This window comes from Ranitomeya variabilis, chromosome 6 (assembly GCF_051348905.1).
Source record: "Ranitomeya variabilis isolate aRanVar5 chromosome 6, aRanVar5.hap1, whole genome shotgun sequence".
NCBI classification, from domain to species: domain Eukaryota; kingdom Metazoa; phylum Chordata; class Amphibia; order Anura; family Dendrobatidae; genus Ranitomeya; species Ranitomeya variabilis.
The window spans coordinates 66,341,448-66,357,655 of record NC_135237.1 but is presented as its reverse complement, the minus strand read 5'-3'; the positions used below and the strand labels follow the sequence as shown (position 1 = coordinate 66,357,655).

The following is a 16,208-nucleotide window of genomic DNA, read 5'->3' as shown; positions in this document are numbered from 1 at the left end:
ATTGCCACACTGTTTTACCCTCACTCTGTGTTGTCTGAGAAGCGTTAAGTCCATGTTAAAAGGAGAGTGGGCATTCGGCGGGGCCATCCCTGGTCCATGCGGTTCCAGCTAGCGGACCTGGGCGTGAGCCGACCCTTCCCCCCATCCCCCATGTCTCCACAGCTCGGATCATTGCACATTTAATCTATGATCATTTTAGCTGCATACTAGGTGGAGATAACCGGTTTGATATTCTTCCATGAGTGGTGTTTCATAGGTAATAAGTGGAGCATGTATTTTGGACATTTGCATACTAGACTTTAGATATGGTATTGGATTCTTTTTGACCATTTTTTACATTATGGTTTGATATATATATTATATAGATTTCTGCTATTGCTTGCTATATAATAGCCTTTACTCCACTGATCACACATGCACATATCTAACCAGTGAGTTTTGGAGACATTATTATTATATGTATATATATTTTTCATGCTAATTGACAACATTGTTCTATGTATATGGTCTTTAAAGCGGCGGGGTTTTCTAGCTGTATTGTGGGCTAGTGTGTATGTTTTTATGCCATTTGTGACTTTTTAAGTGTTGTTACTTGTATGTCAGTTTGTATTAATAAAATATTGATCTATATTATTTAGGCATTATTATTATTTTTTGGGTGATCCCTAGTTAAATAGCATGTTTTTTGCTTCTGTCTGTTTAAATGACCCAAAACACACAGCCAGGACAACTAAGGAGTGGCTCCGTAAGAAGAATTTTAAAGTCCTGAAGTGACCTGAACCCAATAGAAAATCTTTGGAGGGAGCTGAAACTCACTGTTGCCCAGCGACAGCCTCGAAACATGAAAGATCTGGAGAAGATCTGTATGGAGGAGTGGGCCAAAATCCCTGCTGCAGTGTGTGCAAACTTGGTCAAGAACTACAAGAAACATCTGACCTCTGTAATAGCAAACAAAGATTTCTGTACCAAATATTAAGTTCTGTTTCTATATTGTATCAAATACTTATTTCATTGAATAAAATGCTAATTAATTATGTAAAAATCATACAATGTGATTTTCGGGAGTTTTTTTAAGATTGTGTCTGTCATAGATGAATTGTACCTACAATAAATATTACAGACCTCTCTATTCTTTGTAGGTAGGAAAATCGCCAGTGTATCAAATAATTATTTTCCCCACTGTACATTATATAGAGAATATAACGATATTCTATAAAGTAAAGTGCTAGGAGGACTACAATAGCAGCCATGGGATTGCGTTTCAGGGGGACCTATAGGATCCTGTTCATCAGTCCATTTAAATCCTCCTGTCAGAGATTGACAGGGGCATTTAAAAGGTTAAACAGCTGCAATCGGAGCTAGCTCCAGGCTCTGTTGTTAAAGGCAGATGCTGACTGTATAACACAGCTGGAACATCCTAGGTGTGATGCAGGCTTGGCTCCTGAGCCCCATTTGTACATGGGAACCCAAAGGAGGATGTATTATTACAACCTACATCAGGAAGGGGGTTAAAGGTTTATAGCCTATTTACAGGATATTCACCCCTGGAATAAGACTTGTTCCACACTTCCGACAATTATGATTTACTGTGTACTGCAGTGTCCTCCAATCCGAAACAGTGTCCGCAGTGTCCAGATGTTCGGGTTGGAAGACCTGTGGCCAGTCTGGACATCACTGTCTGTACTCAGCGCATGATTGTCAGACATGTGAAACTGGCGCTTACTTGAATGGATGTTCCCAGTTTATAAAGTTATGACACATGGCTTAAATATGTACTCACGTAGTGATTAGTGGTGGTTTGACCCCTGGAACGTCCGCTGATCCTGGGTTGCCCTGTACAGTTGCCCACCCAGCTCCATAGGGAACTGCAGCTGTCTCCAGCAACTATCCATGAAGGGAACAGTAAGGGGGCAAAACACTAAATCAGTGCTGTCACCCTTTATTCTCATGACCAGGGGGTTCCAGAGATCAGAACCCCACTAATCATCATGTGATAGCATATTCTAGAATATGCTATCTATCACCTTACAAGATGGGAATATTACTTTTATCTAATCAATGTTAGCACCTTTAGACTAAGTTCACATGTCATCATGCATCTGAAATGGATCCAGCAGCACTTCGCTATCTTAACAGGACAAAAAATGTTATGCAAACACAACTTTTTTTTGTCCAGCTAATTAAACTTATTGCAACTGGACCTATTCTTTTTAACACTGAAGTCTATGGAAAACAGATCGGTTTGATTAAACATTGTCCAGGCCAGCTGGCTTGTTGACTTGCAAAACAGAGGAGGAAATACTATACAAATAGATTAAATAAACAATGCGAGTTGATCTAGTCACCATCCTTCCCCTTTACTGCTGAATGTTGGTTTGAAGCACAGAGGAGATATGCGCCTCTGTAGGAGACATTTACATCTAGACAATCCAGACAGCCAAAAAGAACCAGAGACTCTGTACAAGACAGCAGCCAAGACATCATGGCTCCCTCACAAGGGACACAGATTTAACATTCTACAGGATGCCAGCTTAGGGGACCACGGCCCCGACTGAAAGAATACAGATCTGCTCCATTGACCATCACTGACCTATAGATACGTTTGGGGTAGTCATAATTTGGACCCAACAGTCACCTGAGTCCCATGGATACATTTTGGGAAAGCCAGGAATGGGACCCACTGGTCACCTGGCTCCATGTAGATGTTCAGAAAAGCCAGGATGTGACCCTCCGGTCAACTGGCCTTGTACCTTAAAGGGAACCTGTCACCACGTTTTTGGAAGATGGGATAAAAATAGCGTTAAATAGGGGCAGAGGTGGGCGTTACATTAGTGTGTGTGTTATGCGTTTATTACCCACCTAAGTTGCCGAAATAACTTTGCAAAGTCTCCGTTTTCGCCTGTCAATCAGGCTGGTCAGGTCGCATGGGCGTTGTCTTCCCCCAGATTTGGCGTAGTTTTCCGTTGGTGGCGTAGTGGTGTGCGCATGCCCAAAGTCAGGAATCCTCTTCCAGGGGATTTAAAATAGCGCGGTGTTCGTTATTGCATTGGTGATCGGTGGGCGCGGCCATCTTCCTTTGGCCGCGCGTGCGCAGAAGCGGCGCTCTGCTGGCCGCGGCTTCAGGAAAATGGCCGCCGCGATATCCATCTGCGCACGCGCGGCATCCCGCGGCCATTTTCCTGAAGCCGCGGCCAGCAGAGCGCCGCTTCTGCGCACGCGCGGCCAAAGGAAGATGGCCGCGCCCACCGATCACCAATGCAATAACGAACACCGCGCTATTTTTAAATCCCCTGGAAGAGGATTCCGGACTTTGGGCATGCGCACACCACTACGCCACCAACGGAAAACTACGCCAAATCTGGGTGAAGACACCACGCCCATGTGACCTGACCAGCCTGATTGACAGGCGAAAACGGAGACTTTGCAAAGTTATTTCGGCAACTTAGGTGGGTAATAAACGCATAACACACACACTAATGTAACGCCCACCTCTGCCCCTATTTAACGCTATTTTTATCCCATCTTCCAAAAACGTGGTGACAGGTTCCCTTTAATAGACTGTCATCTTCTTAAGCTTGTTGTTACCTCCTCTCTGTGGGCGTGCCACAGGTGGGGTAGTCAGCCCTGTTAACTCAGAAAAAACAGCTGTTCTTATGCCGGCGAGTCAGCAGAAGGGTGAGACTTTGTAATTTGCCTCATCTTGGGTATTTTACTGGGGCTGTTCTATGTGTTATTAGCCCATTGTGAGGTTTAATAAACTATTGCCACACTCTATTACCCTCACCCTGTGTTGTTTGAGTAGTATTATGCCCATGGTAAAAGGAGAGTGGACTTTTGGTTGGATGATCCCTGGTCCATGCTGTTTCAGCTAGCGGACCAGGGCACCTGCTGACTCCTGATACCCCCCGCCCCCCGTGTCTCCACAGCACTGTTCCTGCTTTGTTGCTTTTACATAACAACATTAATAAGGATGTCTTCCCATAAAAGTGTTTTGGGTTTTTTTTAGGTAAATTTAGATGGTAAGAGTTTTTCCACTAATTGACATGGACACAGTGATAAAACCACTGCTATACGGATGCATAATGTCTGATATTATGGATATCCTCCATACTAGATCCTTCTAATCCTTTAACATGGTAGTTACTTGTCAAGGAGTCAAATAGAGCCCGCCGGTCTTCATGTATCTTCAGTGCTGCATCACTTTCATGTATATATTTCATGTATATCATTCAGCACAGCCTTTGACATTGATTAATGTCATACAGTGGCTTAAGTTAGTCCTCAGATTTGTTCTGAGCTCAAGGAGAAATGGTTTCTTTCCCTGAATGACTCAATTCTTAGCCCTCTCTATGTGACTGATTGATTACAGGTATGATATCTTCCCCTATTGTAATGATTGACAGGACAAAAGACGACTCGGGAGAATTGCCCTCTAGACGTATTCTCTACACCATGTAGCTGTCATTACTAGTCAGTCACTACAGGTGTCAGTGGTAAAGGCATAAAAATAATTAGTGCAGCGACGGCTCGACACACAAGGTTAGCCAAGACAAATAATATACAGAAGGCAATCCAATCATCAATTAGGCGTCATGGCAGAGATCCACCATGTCTGAACATTTTAGCAGTAATGTAAGGCAGAGGAACAAACAGCCAATTGCTCTTCATACTTATCACTGGTCTTACATTATGCAAATGGTATTAACAAGAGCATATTTTAGTAATGATACTAATGACCCCCAAAAAGTATCCTCTTTATACCACTGACTATAATAACGTTTTTGTTTGGTTGCAGCTCAGAAACTTGGAATTGTTGAGGCTCCTGCAATGCCATTAACCAGCGATGAGTGGCTTAAAGTGAAGCGGCGGTCTGTGGAGCAAGGCGACTCTGTACAGCCATGTGTTATATGTAAGGAGGAGTTCAAACTCCACCCCCAGGTACAGTAGTGACACTATGTCCTATCCTCCCCCAGGTACAGTAGTGACACTATGTCCTATCCTCCCCCAGGTACAGTAGTGACACTATGTCCTATCCTCCCCCAGGTACAGTAGTGACACGGTCCTATGCTCCACAGATACAGTGGTGACACTATGTCCTATCTTCCCCCAGGTACAGTGGTGACACTATGTCCTATCTTCCCCCAGGTACAGTAGTGACACTATGTCCTATCCTCCCCCAGGTACAGTAGTCACACCATGTCCTATCCTCCCCAGGTACACTAGTGACACTATGTCCTATCTTCCCCAGGTACAGTAGTGACACTATGTCCTATCCTCCCCAGGTACAGTAGTGACACTATGTCCTATCCTCCCCAGGTACAGTAGTGACACTATGTCCCATCTTCCCCAGGTACAGTAGTGACACTATGTCCTATCCTCCACAGGTACAGTAGTGACACTATGTCCTGTCCTCCCCCAGGTACAGTAGTGACACTATGTCCTATCTTCCCAAGGTACAGTAGTGACACTGTCCTATCCTCCACAGGTACAGTAGTGACACTGTCCTGTCCTCCCCCAGGTACAGTAGTGTTACTATGTCTTATCCTCCTCCCAGATACTGCAGTGACACAATGTCCTATCCTCCCCCAGGTATAGTAGTTACTCTGTGTCCTATCCCCCCCCCCCCAGATACTATGTGCTATCCTTCTCCAGGTACAGTAGTTACTGTGCCCTATCCTCCCCCAGATACAGTAGAAATACCATGTGCTACCCTTCTTCTAGAGCAGTGATTTTCAACCTTTTTTGAGCCGCGGCACACTTTTTGTACTTAAAAAATCCCGGGGCACACCACCAACCAAAATGGCACAAAATGACACTAAAACAGTACATATTCTACATATAGTTAATAATATAGATTCTAAATGTATTTATACTCACTCAGTGTGAAACCTAGGCCTAAGTGCAACCCTAGCCCTAAGTGCAACCCTAGCCCTAAGTGCAACCCTAACCCTACCCCTAACCCTAACCCTAATGGAAAAACTAAAATAATTATATTTTCTGTATTTTATTATCGTCCCTACCTATGGGGGTGATAAAGGAGGGGATTTATTTACAATTTTTTTAGATAGAACTTATCACAGCGACCAAAATGTGCAGGAACGAATCTGCCGGCCGGCCGATTCGGCGGGCGCACTGCGTATGCGCCCGCCATTTTCCAAGATGGCGGCGCCCATGGAGAAGATGGCCGGACACCGGGAGGGACATCGGAGCTAGGTAAGTATGGGGGGGTGGGATCGGAACATGGGGGGGGGGGATCGGAGGACCGGGGGAGCGGACAGGAGGACCGGGGGAGCGGACAGGAGGGAGGAGGGGAGCGGACAGGAGATCGGGGCAGAAAGGACGACTGGGGAGGCGATCGGTGGCGGTGGGTGGGGGGGGCAGATCGGGGTCTCCAGCCATGGCAGATGCTATTGCATTATCGGCCATGGCTGGATTGTAATATTTCACCATTTTCATAGGTGAAATATTACAAATCGCTCTGATTGGCTGTTTCACTTTCAACAGCCAATCAGAGCGATCGTAGCCACGGGGGGGGGTGTAGCCACCCCCCCTGGGCTGAAGTACCACTCCCCTGTCCCTGCAGATCGGGTGAAATTGGAGTTAACCCTTTCACCCGATCTGCAGGGACGCGATCTTTCCATGACGCCACATAGGCGTCATGGGCCGGATTGGCACCGACTTTCATGACGCCTACGTGGCGTCATGGGTCGGGAAGGGGTTAATGATTATACACAGCATTATTGGCGGGCATTACCTTGGCGGCGGGCAAATGCGAGAGTCTCTCCGCTCTCAGGATGACGCGCCGGCCTCGGTGATGTCATTAAGTCGCGCGAGCGTTCAAAGCTCGCGCATGTGTTATTCCGTGACTGCGCATCGCTGCGCATTGCCGGGGAACAAAACAAAGGGGGCACCATAGTTTGGGGAACTTTCCCCGCGGCACACCCGACCATGTGTTTCAACACTGGTTGAAAATCACTGTTCTAGAGGTACAGCACTGTGTTACATCCTCCAAAAGGTACAGTGGTGTTTGAAAGTTTATGAACCCTTCAAAATATTCCATATTTCTGAATAAATTTGACCTGAAAGCAGATAATTTCACACAAGTCCTAAAAGTAGATAAAGAGAAGCAAATCAAGCCAATGAGTCAAACATATTAGACTTAGTCATTTTTTTATTGAGATGGTCCAATATCACACATCTGCAGACTTGTACGCTAAGGCTGGACAGCCCCTTTAAGGAGTGCCAGATTTTTTTTTTATATTTAAGGAACCTACCCGACCCATCACAATCTTCCAGAGTGCCATGCTTCTCATATACAAAACTGTCAAAAGGGCAGGGCTTTTCATGTCAAGTTTGAAATGACTTATTAATAAGAGGAATATGAATGTCATAGGAGGGGGTCCTCTGTTGTGTGCTGGAATGGTGATCCGCTCTGTAAGAAGGTCTCCTGCTATGGCGGGCTCAGCGCATCAATGCATTACATGGAAGAGCATTCAAAGGGGATGTGGGGCTGGTTCTGACAGCAGTGACAGCCGACAGATTGATCATCAGCCGGCTTCTTTTTGAAAAAAGGGTGGTCTTCATTACACTGTGGCCCCCTATGGGGAATGCTACTGACTTATCTCCATCAGAAGGAAAAAAACATGTAAAGTTCTAAAACCCTCTGTGGTATGCCCGTGGTGCTGTACGACTGCACTGTGTGAACATTGGCGTGTTGCACCATTTGTCTTCCATGTCATTTTACATTGATTTGTGTCGGCGCTGCTTGTTTTACAGGTTCTGCTTTCATGTTCTCACGTATTTCACAGGGTAAGTGGAAGATTTTACATTTATGATATTTCTGACTGTACAGCTTAAAGGACAATAGAGGCAACAAAGGCTTACAAAATCATTTATGAAATGTGAAATAACGCATCATATGACGACCGCTGTCCCCACACATGGAGCCATTATCATCACATATACATTCAATCATAAAAAAGAAAGAGAAATGACCACTGTTAGGGGCCAGAAAATTAGCGTAACAGCTTCAAAAAGTTGCACAAATTTTGCGCAGCAGGGAGTTGCACAATTTTTTTGCGACTTTAGATGATTTTTATCTGGGTCCACCAAGATGGGCAGGACAGGGGCATGGCCATACCCGTCCGTCAGATTTGTAAACTATGCCGACGTGTTGTGGGATAGCATTTCTGGCGCAGAGCGCACATGAATGCTGGTTTCATTACGTGGCACGCGCCTCTTAATGAATTCGGTGCCTTCTTTTTAAGCTTCGCCAGACTTGATAAATTGGCTCCTCAGTGTTTTGTCATTTTTTAAATCTGTATTTTACCCATACATAGGAACACAAGAGTCATGGCTTATCTAGGGAGGTAGATTCACTAAGCCATAGGTCAGAATGAACAGCAACGAGTGGAGGCGATGCAGCGGAGTTGGAAAAGCCGGACAGTATGTGGAGCAGCGAGGATTATTTAAAGTGTATATCTTGTATGACACATGGATCAGTAAAGATATGTATGCTGGACGGAACATGGATCAGCAGAACTGTGTCAATCTGACGTACTGGCTCTGGGTTAGAGCGAAAACAGCTACAACAGTTTTAATTGTTATAGAAGGGTTAATAGTTTGCCTTTAAGTGCATCGCTAGATGGCACGTGGTCCAGTGGAACAGGAGACATGGACCGATATCTTGGAATAGCTCAGCCGAGTATGCTGACGGCACCTTTGAGTGAACGGGCAATGTACGTAGTTAGGCACCTTGGTGTAGCATAGCCTCCGGCACCTTGACGTAGTATATCTGAGTTTGAAGTTAGGCACATTGATACCTGAACCAAGTGTGTGGACAACACCTGGGAACACCAGAGTTGAGGGGAGCAGATAGACACCTTGAGGCAAGAACAGAATCAAGAGTGCGAACAGCACCTTGAAAGCACAGAGATGAGTTGGCTGTCAGGAATAGTGTTGAGCGATACCGTCCGATACTTGAAAGTATCGGTATCGGAAAGTATCGGCCGATACCGGCAAAGTATCGGATCCAATCCGATACCGATACCCGATACCAATACAAGTCAATGGGACTCAAGTATCGGACGGTATCCCTGATGGTTCCCAGGGTCTGAAGGAGAGGAAACTCTCCTTCAGGCCCTGGGAACCATATTAATGTGTAAAATAAAGAATTAAAATAAAAAATATTGCTATACTCACCTCTCCGACGCAGCCTGCACCTTACCGAGGGAACCGGCAGCGTTGTTTGCTTAAAATTCGCGCTTTAACTTCCTTACGCGAAGTCCCGGCTTGTGATTGGTCGCGCGCCGCCCATGTGGCCGGGACGCAACCAATCACAGCAAGCCGTGACGTAATTTCAGGTCCTTCAGGATTTTAAAATTACGTTCCGGCGTTGTGATTGGTTGCGTCGCAGTCACATGGGCGACGCAACCAATCACAAGCCGTGACGTCACGGGAGGCAGGAGACGCGCGCATTTTAAAATGTAGTAAAGCCGAGTGTGCAGACAGCACCGTGAAACATCAGAGAAGTGTTTGTCAGGAGGCACACTAGGTGTAGTTGCAATACAGCCCAGCAATAGCATGTCTGGATTAGTGAAGTGGTTACCTCATAGAACGTGCGTGGTAGCAGCGTACACTACTACCTGAATATTTATAGAAAATCTGTCACAAGGATTTTGATACCCCATCTGAGAGCAGCTTAAGGCCCATACCCTGATTCCAGCAATGAGTCACTTATTGGGCTTCTTGATACAGTTTTATTAACATTTATTTATATATTTATTTTATTCACTTTTCTAACTTCATAAATTTCCACAGCGCCTTACAGACATTATCATCACTGTCCCCATTGGGGCTCAAAATCTAAATTCCCTATCAATATGTCTTTGGAGTGTGGGAGGAAACCAGATTAGCTGGACGAAACCCATGCAATCTCTTACAGATATTGTTCTTGGTGGGATGGGACCCAGGACCCCAATGCTGCAAGGCTGCCCACTGTTTTATCTGATGCAGATGAATGCTGATCGCTGTATTGCCCCGCCTACACTACTGATTGGCAGCTTTCTATGTGCACTGCGCAGAGGCAGAAAACGGTCAATCAATGGAGGGGGGGGGCGGGGTTATACAGAGCCTTTGAAAATGGAGGGCTAAATTGCTGCATGTTTACTCGTCCACTATGGATCTTCTCCTGCTGATTAAAATAGTGATTTTATCAAAACTACACCAAGCAGCCCAGTACACATCGCTGAAGTCAGGGTCTTTGTTTCAACATTATGTTGCCATCAGATTAGGTGGAAAAGTCCAGGTGATTCCCTTTAAGGGGCATAAGGAGATGAAATCAGAAGTGCACACCAGGTTACCACGATAACCCAACATGCATGAGAGCAGGGAGAGACGAGTAGAGGGGGATTCAGGGACCGGCGCTAGAGCAAGGACAGGTGAGGGACAACAAGTTGGTGTAGTACGTTGTTTCCTTATTGCAAAATCCTATTATAATGCTCTTGATGGGTATTTTGGTTTAGCTATAACAAGTATAGGGAAAGGCGTAAGCAATGTAATCAAGAGGGAAGGGATCTTTAGACTTCATGTGATTCTAAGTAGCCCGCCAAGGTGACAATTATTTTGTAGTCCATCAGCTGATGCCTATTATTTTATAATCTGAATCCTTAATAGAGAACACATGGTTTTGAACAAAAAATCAAACCCCATACCACATATTGAAGGGCGCTATTTTAGCATGAATGAAAACAAAAAAAAGAAAAAAGAGCAAATTATATCCCATAAAAATATAAAGTCTATTTATCAAAATATTACGTACAAAATCACATATCACAGCCCCCTGAGGAAGCCCACCCGAAACGCGCGTTGGGGCTAGCAACACTTCGGTCCTAGGTGGTTATGGGTAAGAACTGAAGTTGGCTTTATCTGTGCAGTTTTTGTTTCCCGTAAAGGGATATACACCACATTACTTACCATAATAGTGATTATTTCTCTTTGATATTCCTGGCATATAAATAATCAATTTAAGTTTAACACTTTATCTGTAATTGGGAAATAAAAACTGTACTAGCATTAGCACTTTATTAAAATTATTTTTGCTAGTTCATAATCTTCCCCTACCCACTACAATATACTGGGGCCATTGTATTTTACATCTGTGTAAATCGTCTATTCACTTTGTCTTTTAGGCTATGCTTGATATCTGATTTTGTATATAATATTTTGATAAATAAACGTTATATATACATATTTTTATGGGATATAATATGCTCTTTTTTGTTTTGATGCCTATTATTTGTAGCTGAGTTTGCGATGAACCAGCTACATTCATGGACTATGAGCTCTTTGTGTAGTATCTATGAGAGTAAAGTCGGCCATACACATAACATCTGTTGGCCACACTATTGTTTGGGTGACCTCTATCTCACCCGACTCCTCCAGACACAGGAATGCTCACATTGGTCGGCTGGGTGTTCCTGTGTTCTCTAAGGCTAGTTTCACATTTGTGGTTGTCATGCCGCCGTCGCCGTCTTTCCCCGACTCCTGCTATAGTCACCTGTCTGCGGCGTCCGGCGCGCTCCTGCTTGTCCTTCGGCGTCTGCTGCTCTGCTCGCGCGGCCGGCTTCTGCTCCCCGTCGGATGAGCGCGCGCACTCACTTCAGCGGCGCACGCACACACTTCCCATCTTGATCTGGGCCGCTCATTCCAGCTTCCTCTATGATCTTGGAGGACCCTGACCCGGAAGGTAACTCCCCGCACTGTTTATCTGCCCGCCTCTTCCTCTTGACAGTGCCTGACTGTCATTTGTATCTTTCAAGTGATTTGGCTCCACATTTCTCTGCTCAGCTTTTGCTCTGCTCCGTGATCCGTGCTTCCATGTTTCTATGCCCTTTTGTCCGTTACCTTGTGCTTCTCTTTTGCTCCCTTCCAGTTCCTGCCTTCTTGTGTCTCCAGCCTTTCCGATTTCCTGTCATCCCGTCATTCCAGCCTGTCCGTGTTCCTGTTACCTCGTCGTTCTAGCCAGTCTGTGTTCCCTTGTTCATTCCGTGTCTTTCACCCCTCCTGCCTTTCCGTGTCCCCACTCTCTTTCCGACTCCCTGTCCCTGGGTACCAGCTGCCGTGGCAGTAGTCTCCCCTGGGCCTGTCCCTAACGCTCCCTGTACAGGGGGTGGTCCACCTGGTCTACTCGCCCTAGTGAGGTTCGCTGTCGCGGTCCAGTGGGTTCACCTTTTGAATCCCACCAGCCCTTACAGTGGTTGAGTCCACAGCGTCTTGTCTGCAACCGCAAACCCATGCAAAAACACATGCCAACGCATGGTAACGCAGCGTTTTTTATCCGCATCAGCTTATGCAAGATGGAAAAAAATGCTGTGTTTGCATGCATTTGTATGCGTTTTTGCATACGTTTGCGGTTTTTATGCGCATGCGTTCGACAGATTCAAGAGATTTTCCAAGAGAATTTCCTTGACACAAGCCACACCAAATGGGCATGTCTCATGGGATTTCTTGTTTACTCAGAAAACACATGTGTATGCAAATGCAAGCGAACGCATGTCCTTGCGTTCCCATAGACTGCAATGCGTTGTTTTGATGCACTCCTTCTGCAAGCGTCCGTATGCGTATGGCGGTGGAAATTTGGTGCCTCAAAAATTGCAATCTGGTGCGTTAGCCGTACCCAGCCGCACACCGGGAAACCACACATGTGTAAGCGAATGCAGACGAACGCATGCAAACGCATGTACCTGCGTCCACAATGTAAAAGATATGAAATCAAGAAACATGCGGATGTAGGCGTCAGAAACGCTGCGGACACAACCGCAAATGTGAAACCGGCCTAACTGATCTCCTTCCAGAATCTTGTGGCAGTGACTTACCCACCAAAATAAAAGAATCAAGTGATTAAATTCCAACCTCCCGATCCTTATGCCCCCCAATGTCATGTATCGTGGACAGTCGGGAGGTCCCCATACAAATTAGATGATAGGCTGACTTATCAAATGTGGCCTTCAATTGTATTTTGAAGTTCCTTAGACAGCGCGTGATGAAGTAACTCTCTGGAGGAATACACTGTAGTAATAATAAATGTGAAAAAAGTAATACAAAAATGAATATTTCTCTCCAGTTATGTTTGGAAGCCTATGAGAAACTCACTGGAAGGAAAACCTGCCCGATGTGTAGAAGGAACCAGTATCAGACCAGAGTAATACATGATGCGGCTCGGCTGTTCACAGCAAAATGTGCCACCCGGTAATGCTGCATATTCTCTTCACGTGTATCTTGTAAAAATGCAATCATCAGATCACTCACTGGATCCCTTCATTTCTTTGGGGCAGAAGAAAAAGGTTTTGTGATGGCTCCATTTTTTCCCCATGTTAATTCAATTTTTCTTTTACCCTTTGGTTTGGTTGGATCTCGGTACCTACAGAATGGTTTTATAGGTTCTCGTCTGATGATGTAGGACATATTATTATAGCTATCACACGTTTGTGCAAGAATAACACAGTAACATTCCTATACTCCGGCATTAATGAGGCTAGTGCATGGCTGATATTAGATTTTCTCAGAAAGGTATCACTTCACTATAGAGAAGTCTTTTTTTTTCTAAATCTCTGTGTAGAAGAAATATTCAAGAATGTTCTATATTTCTGTTCTGGGAACAAAGCTCTGATGATGAAACTTTCTTCATTTATTGATGCCGAATTAAAGGAATGTCATTAAATTTGTATTAAGCCGGATTCACACTGCATCGCGGTCCGAGTACAGATTATAACTCATAGAATGGCCAAAGGGTTGTTGAGTTTGGATTGGACGACCGATGAATGGTCAGAAAAGCACAGACTGACGTACCGATGTGTGAATATGGCCTTAGGCAAGGTTCATACCACCAGATTGTGACAATATTTTCTTGTCTGTATTACAGCTGCAATTCCAGCCTCAGCCGCAGGTCTTAAGACCCAAGCTAACAGCATCATATTTGCCTACAGTGGCTTGCGAAAGTATTCACGCCTCTTGGCTTCTTACCTATTTTGCTACATTACAACCTGTGTTTAAATATTTTTGTAATCCGATTTGTGTGTAATGCATCAGCACTAAATAGTCTAAGTTGTGAGAAAAATATAGGCATGAATTTATGGGATCAAATAACTAAAAATTGGCATGTGCATATGTATTCACTCCTTTTGCGATGACGCCCCTAAAAATGTCTGGTGCAAGCAATTACCTTCATAAGTCACATGCTTAGTGAAAGGAAATCCACCTGTGTGCAATCTTAGCGTCACATGGTCGGTCAGTATATAAACTTTACCTTCTCTGAAAGGCCGGAGGGGCTGCAACACAATTAAGCAAGAGGCAGCACTAACCAAACACTATGAAGACCAAGTCGATCTCTAAACAACACCATGAAGACCGAGGAGATCTCCAAACAACACCATGAAGACCAAAGAGATCTCCAAACAAGTTGGGGACAAAGTTGTTGAGAAGTAAAAGTCAAGGTTGGGTTATAAAAAAAAAATAAAATCCCAATCTCTGATGATCTTCTGAGCACAATCAAATCCATTATCATAAGATGGAAAGAACATGGTACCACAACAAACCAGCCAAGAGAGGGCCGCCCACCAAACTCTCAGCCCAGGCAAGGAGAGCATTAATCAAAGAGGCAGCACAGAGACCAACAGTAACCATGAAGGACCTGCAGAGTTCCCAAGCAGAGAATGGAGTATATGTCCATGCGACCACAATAAGCCATACACTCCACAGAGCTGGCATTTATGGAAGAGCTGACAGAAAAAATGCATTTAGTTACACACAAAAATTGTAAGGCTCGTTTTCAGTTTGCCAAAAGGCCTTTTGGAGACTCTCCAAATATATGGAGGAAGGTGCTGTGGTCAGATGAGACCAAAATTTTACTTTTTGGCCACCAAGGTAAACGTTATGTCTGGTGCCAAATCAACACAGTTCATCACCCCAAAAACACCATCCCCACAGTTAAACAAGGTGGTGGCAGCATCATGCTGTGGGGATGTTTTTCAGCAGCAGGGACAGGTAAAATGGTCCGAGTCTAGGGGAAGATGGATGGTGCAAAATACAGGGATATTATTGAGCAAAACTTGTTCGTCTGTCAGTGATTTGAAATTGGGACAGAGGTTCACCTTCCAACAAGAAAATGACCCAAAGCATACTGCTATAGCAACACTATAGTGATTTAAGGGGAAACATGTAAATGTTTTGGAGGGGCCTAGTGAAAGCCCAGACCTTAAAGGGAACCGGTCATCAGGATTGTGCACAGTAACCTACACACACTGTCAGGTCGGCACTGTTATACTGATTAAAAGGATACCTTGGTTGATGAAATCCGTCTTATGGTTGTTCTTTAATCTTTATTTTCAGTTTGTAGTTAATGAGATTCTCGTGCCCTAAGGCGGGGTTGGTGTATGTGGTGCTCTGATAAGGTATTCATAATGCAGACTGCTGACAGGTCACTGATCCCTCACTGACCTGCCCCCTAGTTTGCATAATGAATACCTAACATACTGAAGATAGACAAAAAATGTTCCTGCAAAAAATATATACCGTATTTTTCAGAATATAAGACGCACTTTTGTTCCCCCAAATTTTGGGGGAAAGTGGGGGGTGCGTCTTATAATCTGAATCTGTGTGCTGTGCTGTAGAGGAGGGGGGGCAGCTCTGGAGTGGTGTCGGGGCTGGAGAGACAGCAGGAGGTCCTGTGCTCCCGCTCATTAGCCTCATGTAATGTTCACTGCACCTGCTGTCCATCACCTTGGCGCTGAAGCCTTGCAGAGTTGTTTGACAGGGGAGCAGTGCATATTGCATGTGCCTGCACTCCCCCCCATCATGAATATTCCCCCCGGTCACTATATATGCCCCCCTGCTGGCACACACATGGCCCCCCTCTCTCTATATGCCCCCTTGTTGGCACACACATGCCCCCCTGTAGGCATGCAGTTCTCCCGTGGCTCCTCCTGTGTCTGTGCCGACATTCGATCATGTGATCGGCACAGCACAGTGATGTCATCACTGTGTGCCCAGGTCACATGATCTGATGCCTGGGAAACAGGAAGCGCAACCGAGGAGCTGGGAGCACGGAGCAATCATCAGAAGGTGAGTTAAGTGTTTGTTATTTTATCATGTGCGCGCCTGCAGGGGGGCATGTAGTGACTGGGGGGGTCATGTGTGTGCCAGCAGGGGGG

The 16,208-nt window shown here is 45.1% G+C and overlaps 1 protein-coding gene across 3 annotated transcripts in view; it reads left to right on the top strand.

Annotated features, from left to right (window-relative positions):
• The window catches only part of RNF32 (ring finger protein 32), a 63,747-nt gene that overhangs the window by 23,038 nt on the left and 24,501 nt on the right, over positions 1-16,208 (top strand). For all 3 annotated transcript variants that reach the window (XR_013216808.1, XM_077268599.1, XM_077268600.1), the window contains exons 4-6: positions 4,796-4,938; positions 7,777-7,809; positions 13,124-13,248. Coding sequence is in view for 2 of the 3 variants with exons in the window: in XM_077268599.1 (XP_077124714.1) it covers positions 4,796-4,938; positions 7,777-7,809; positions 13,124-13,248 (301 nt within the window). In the remaining variant the exon portion in view is untranslated. The remainder of the gene's footprint in view (positions 1-4,795; positions 4,939-7,776; positions 7,810-13,123; positions 13,249-16,208) is intronic.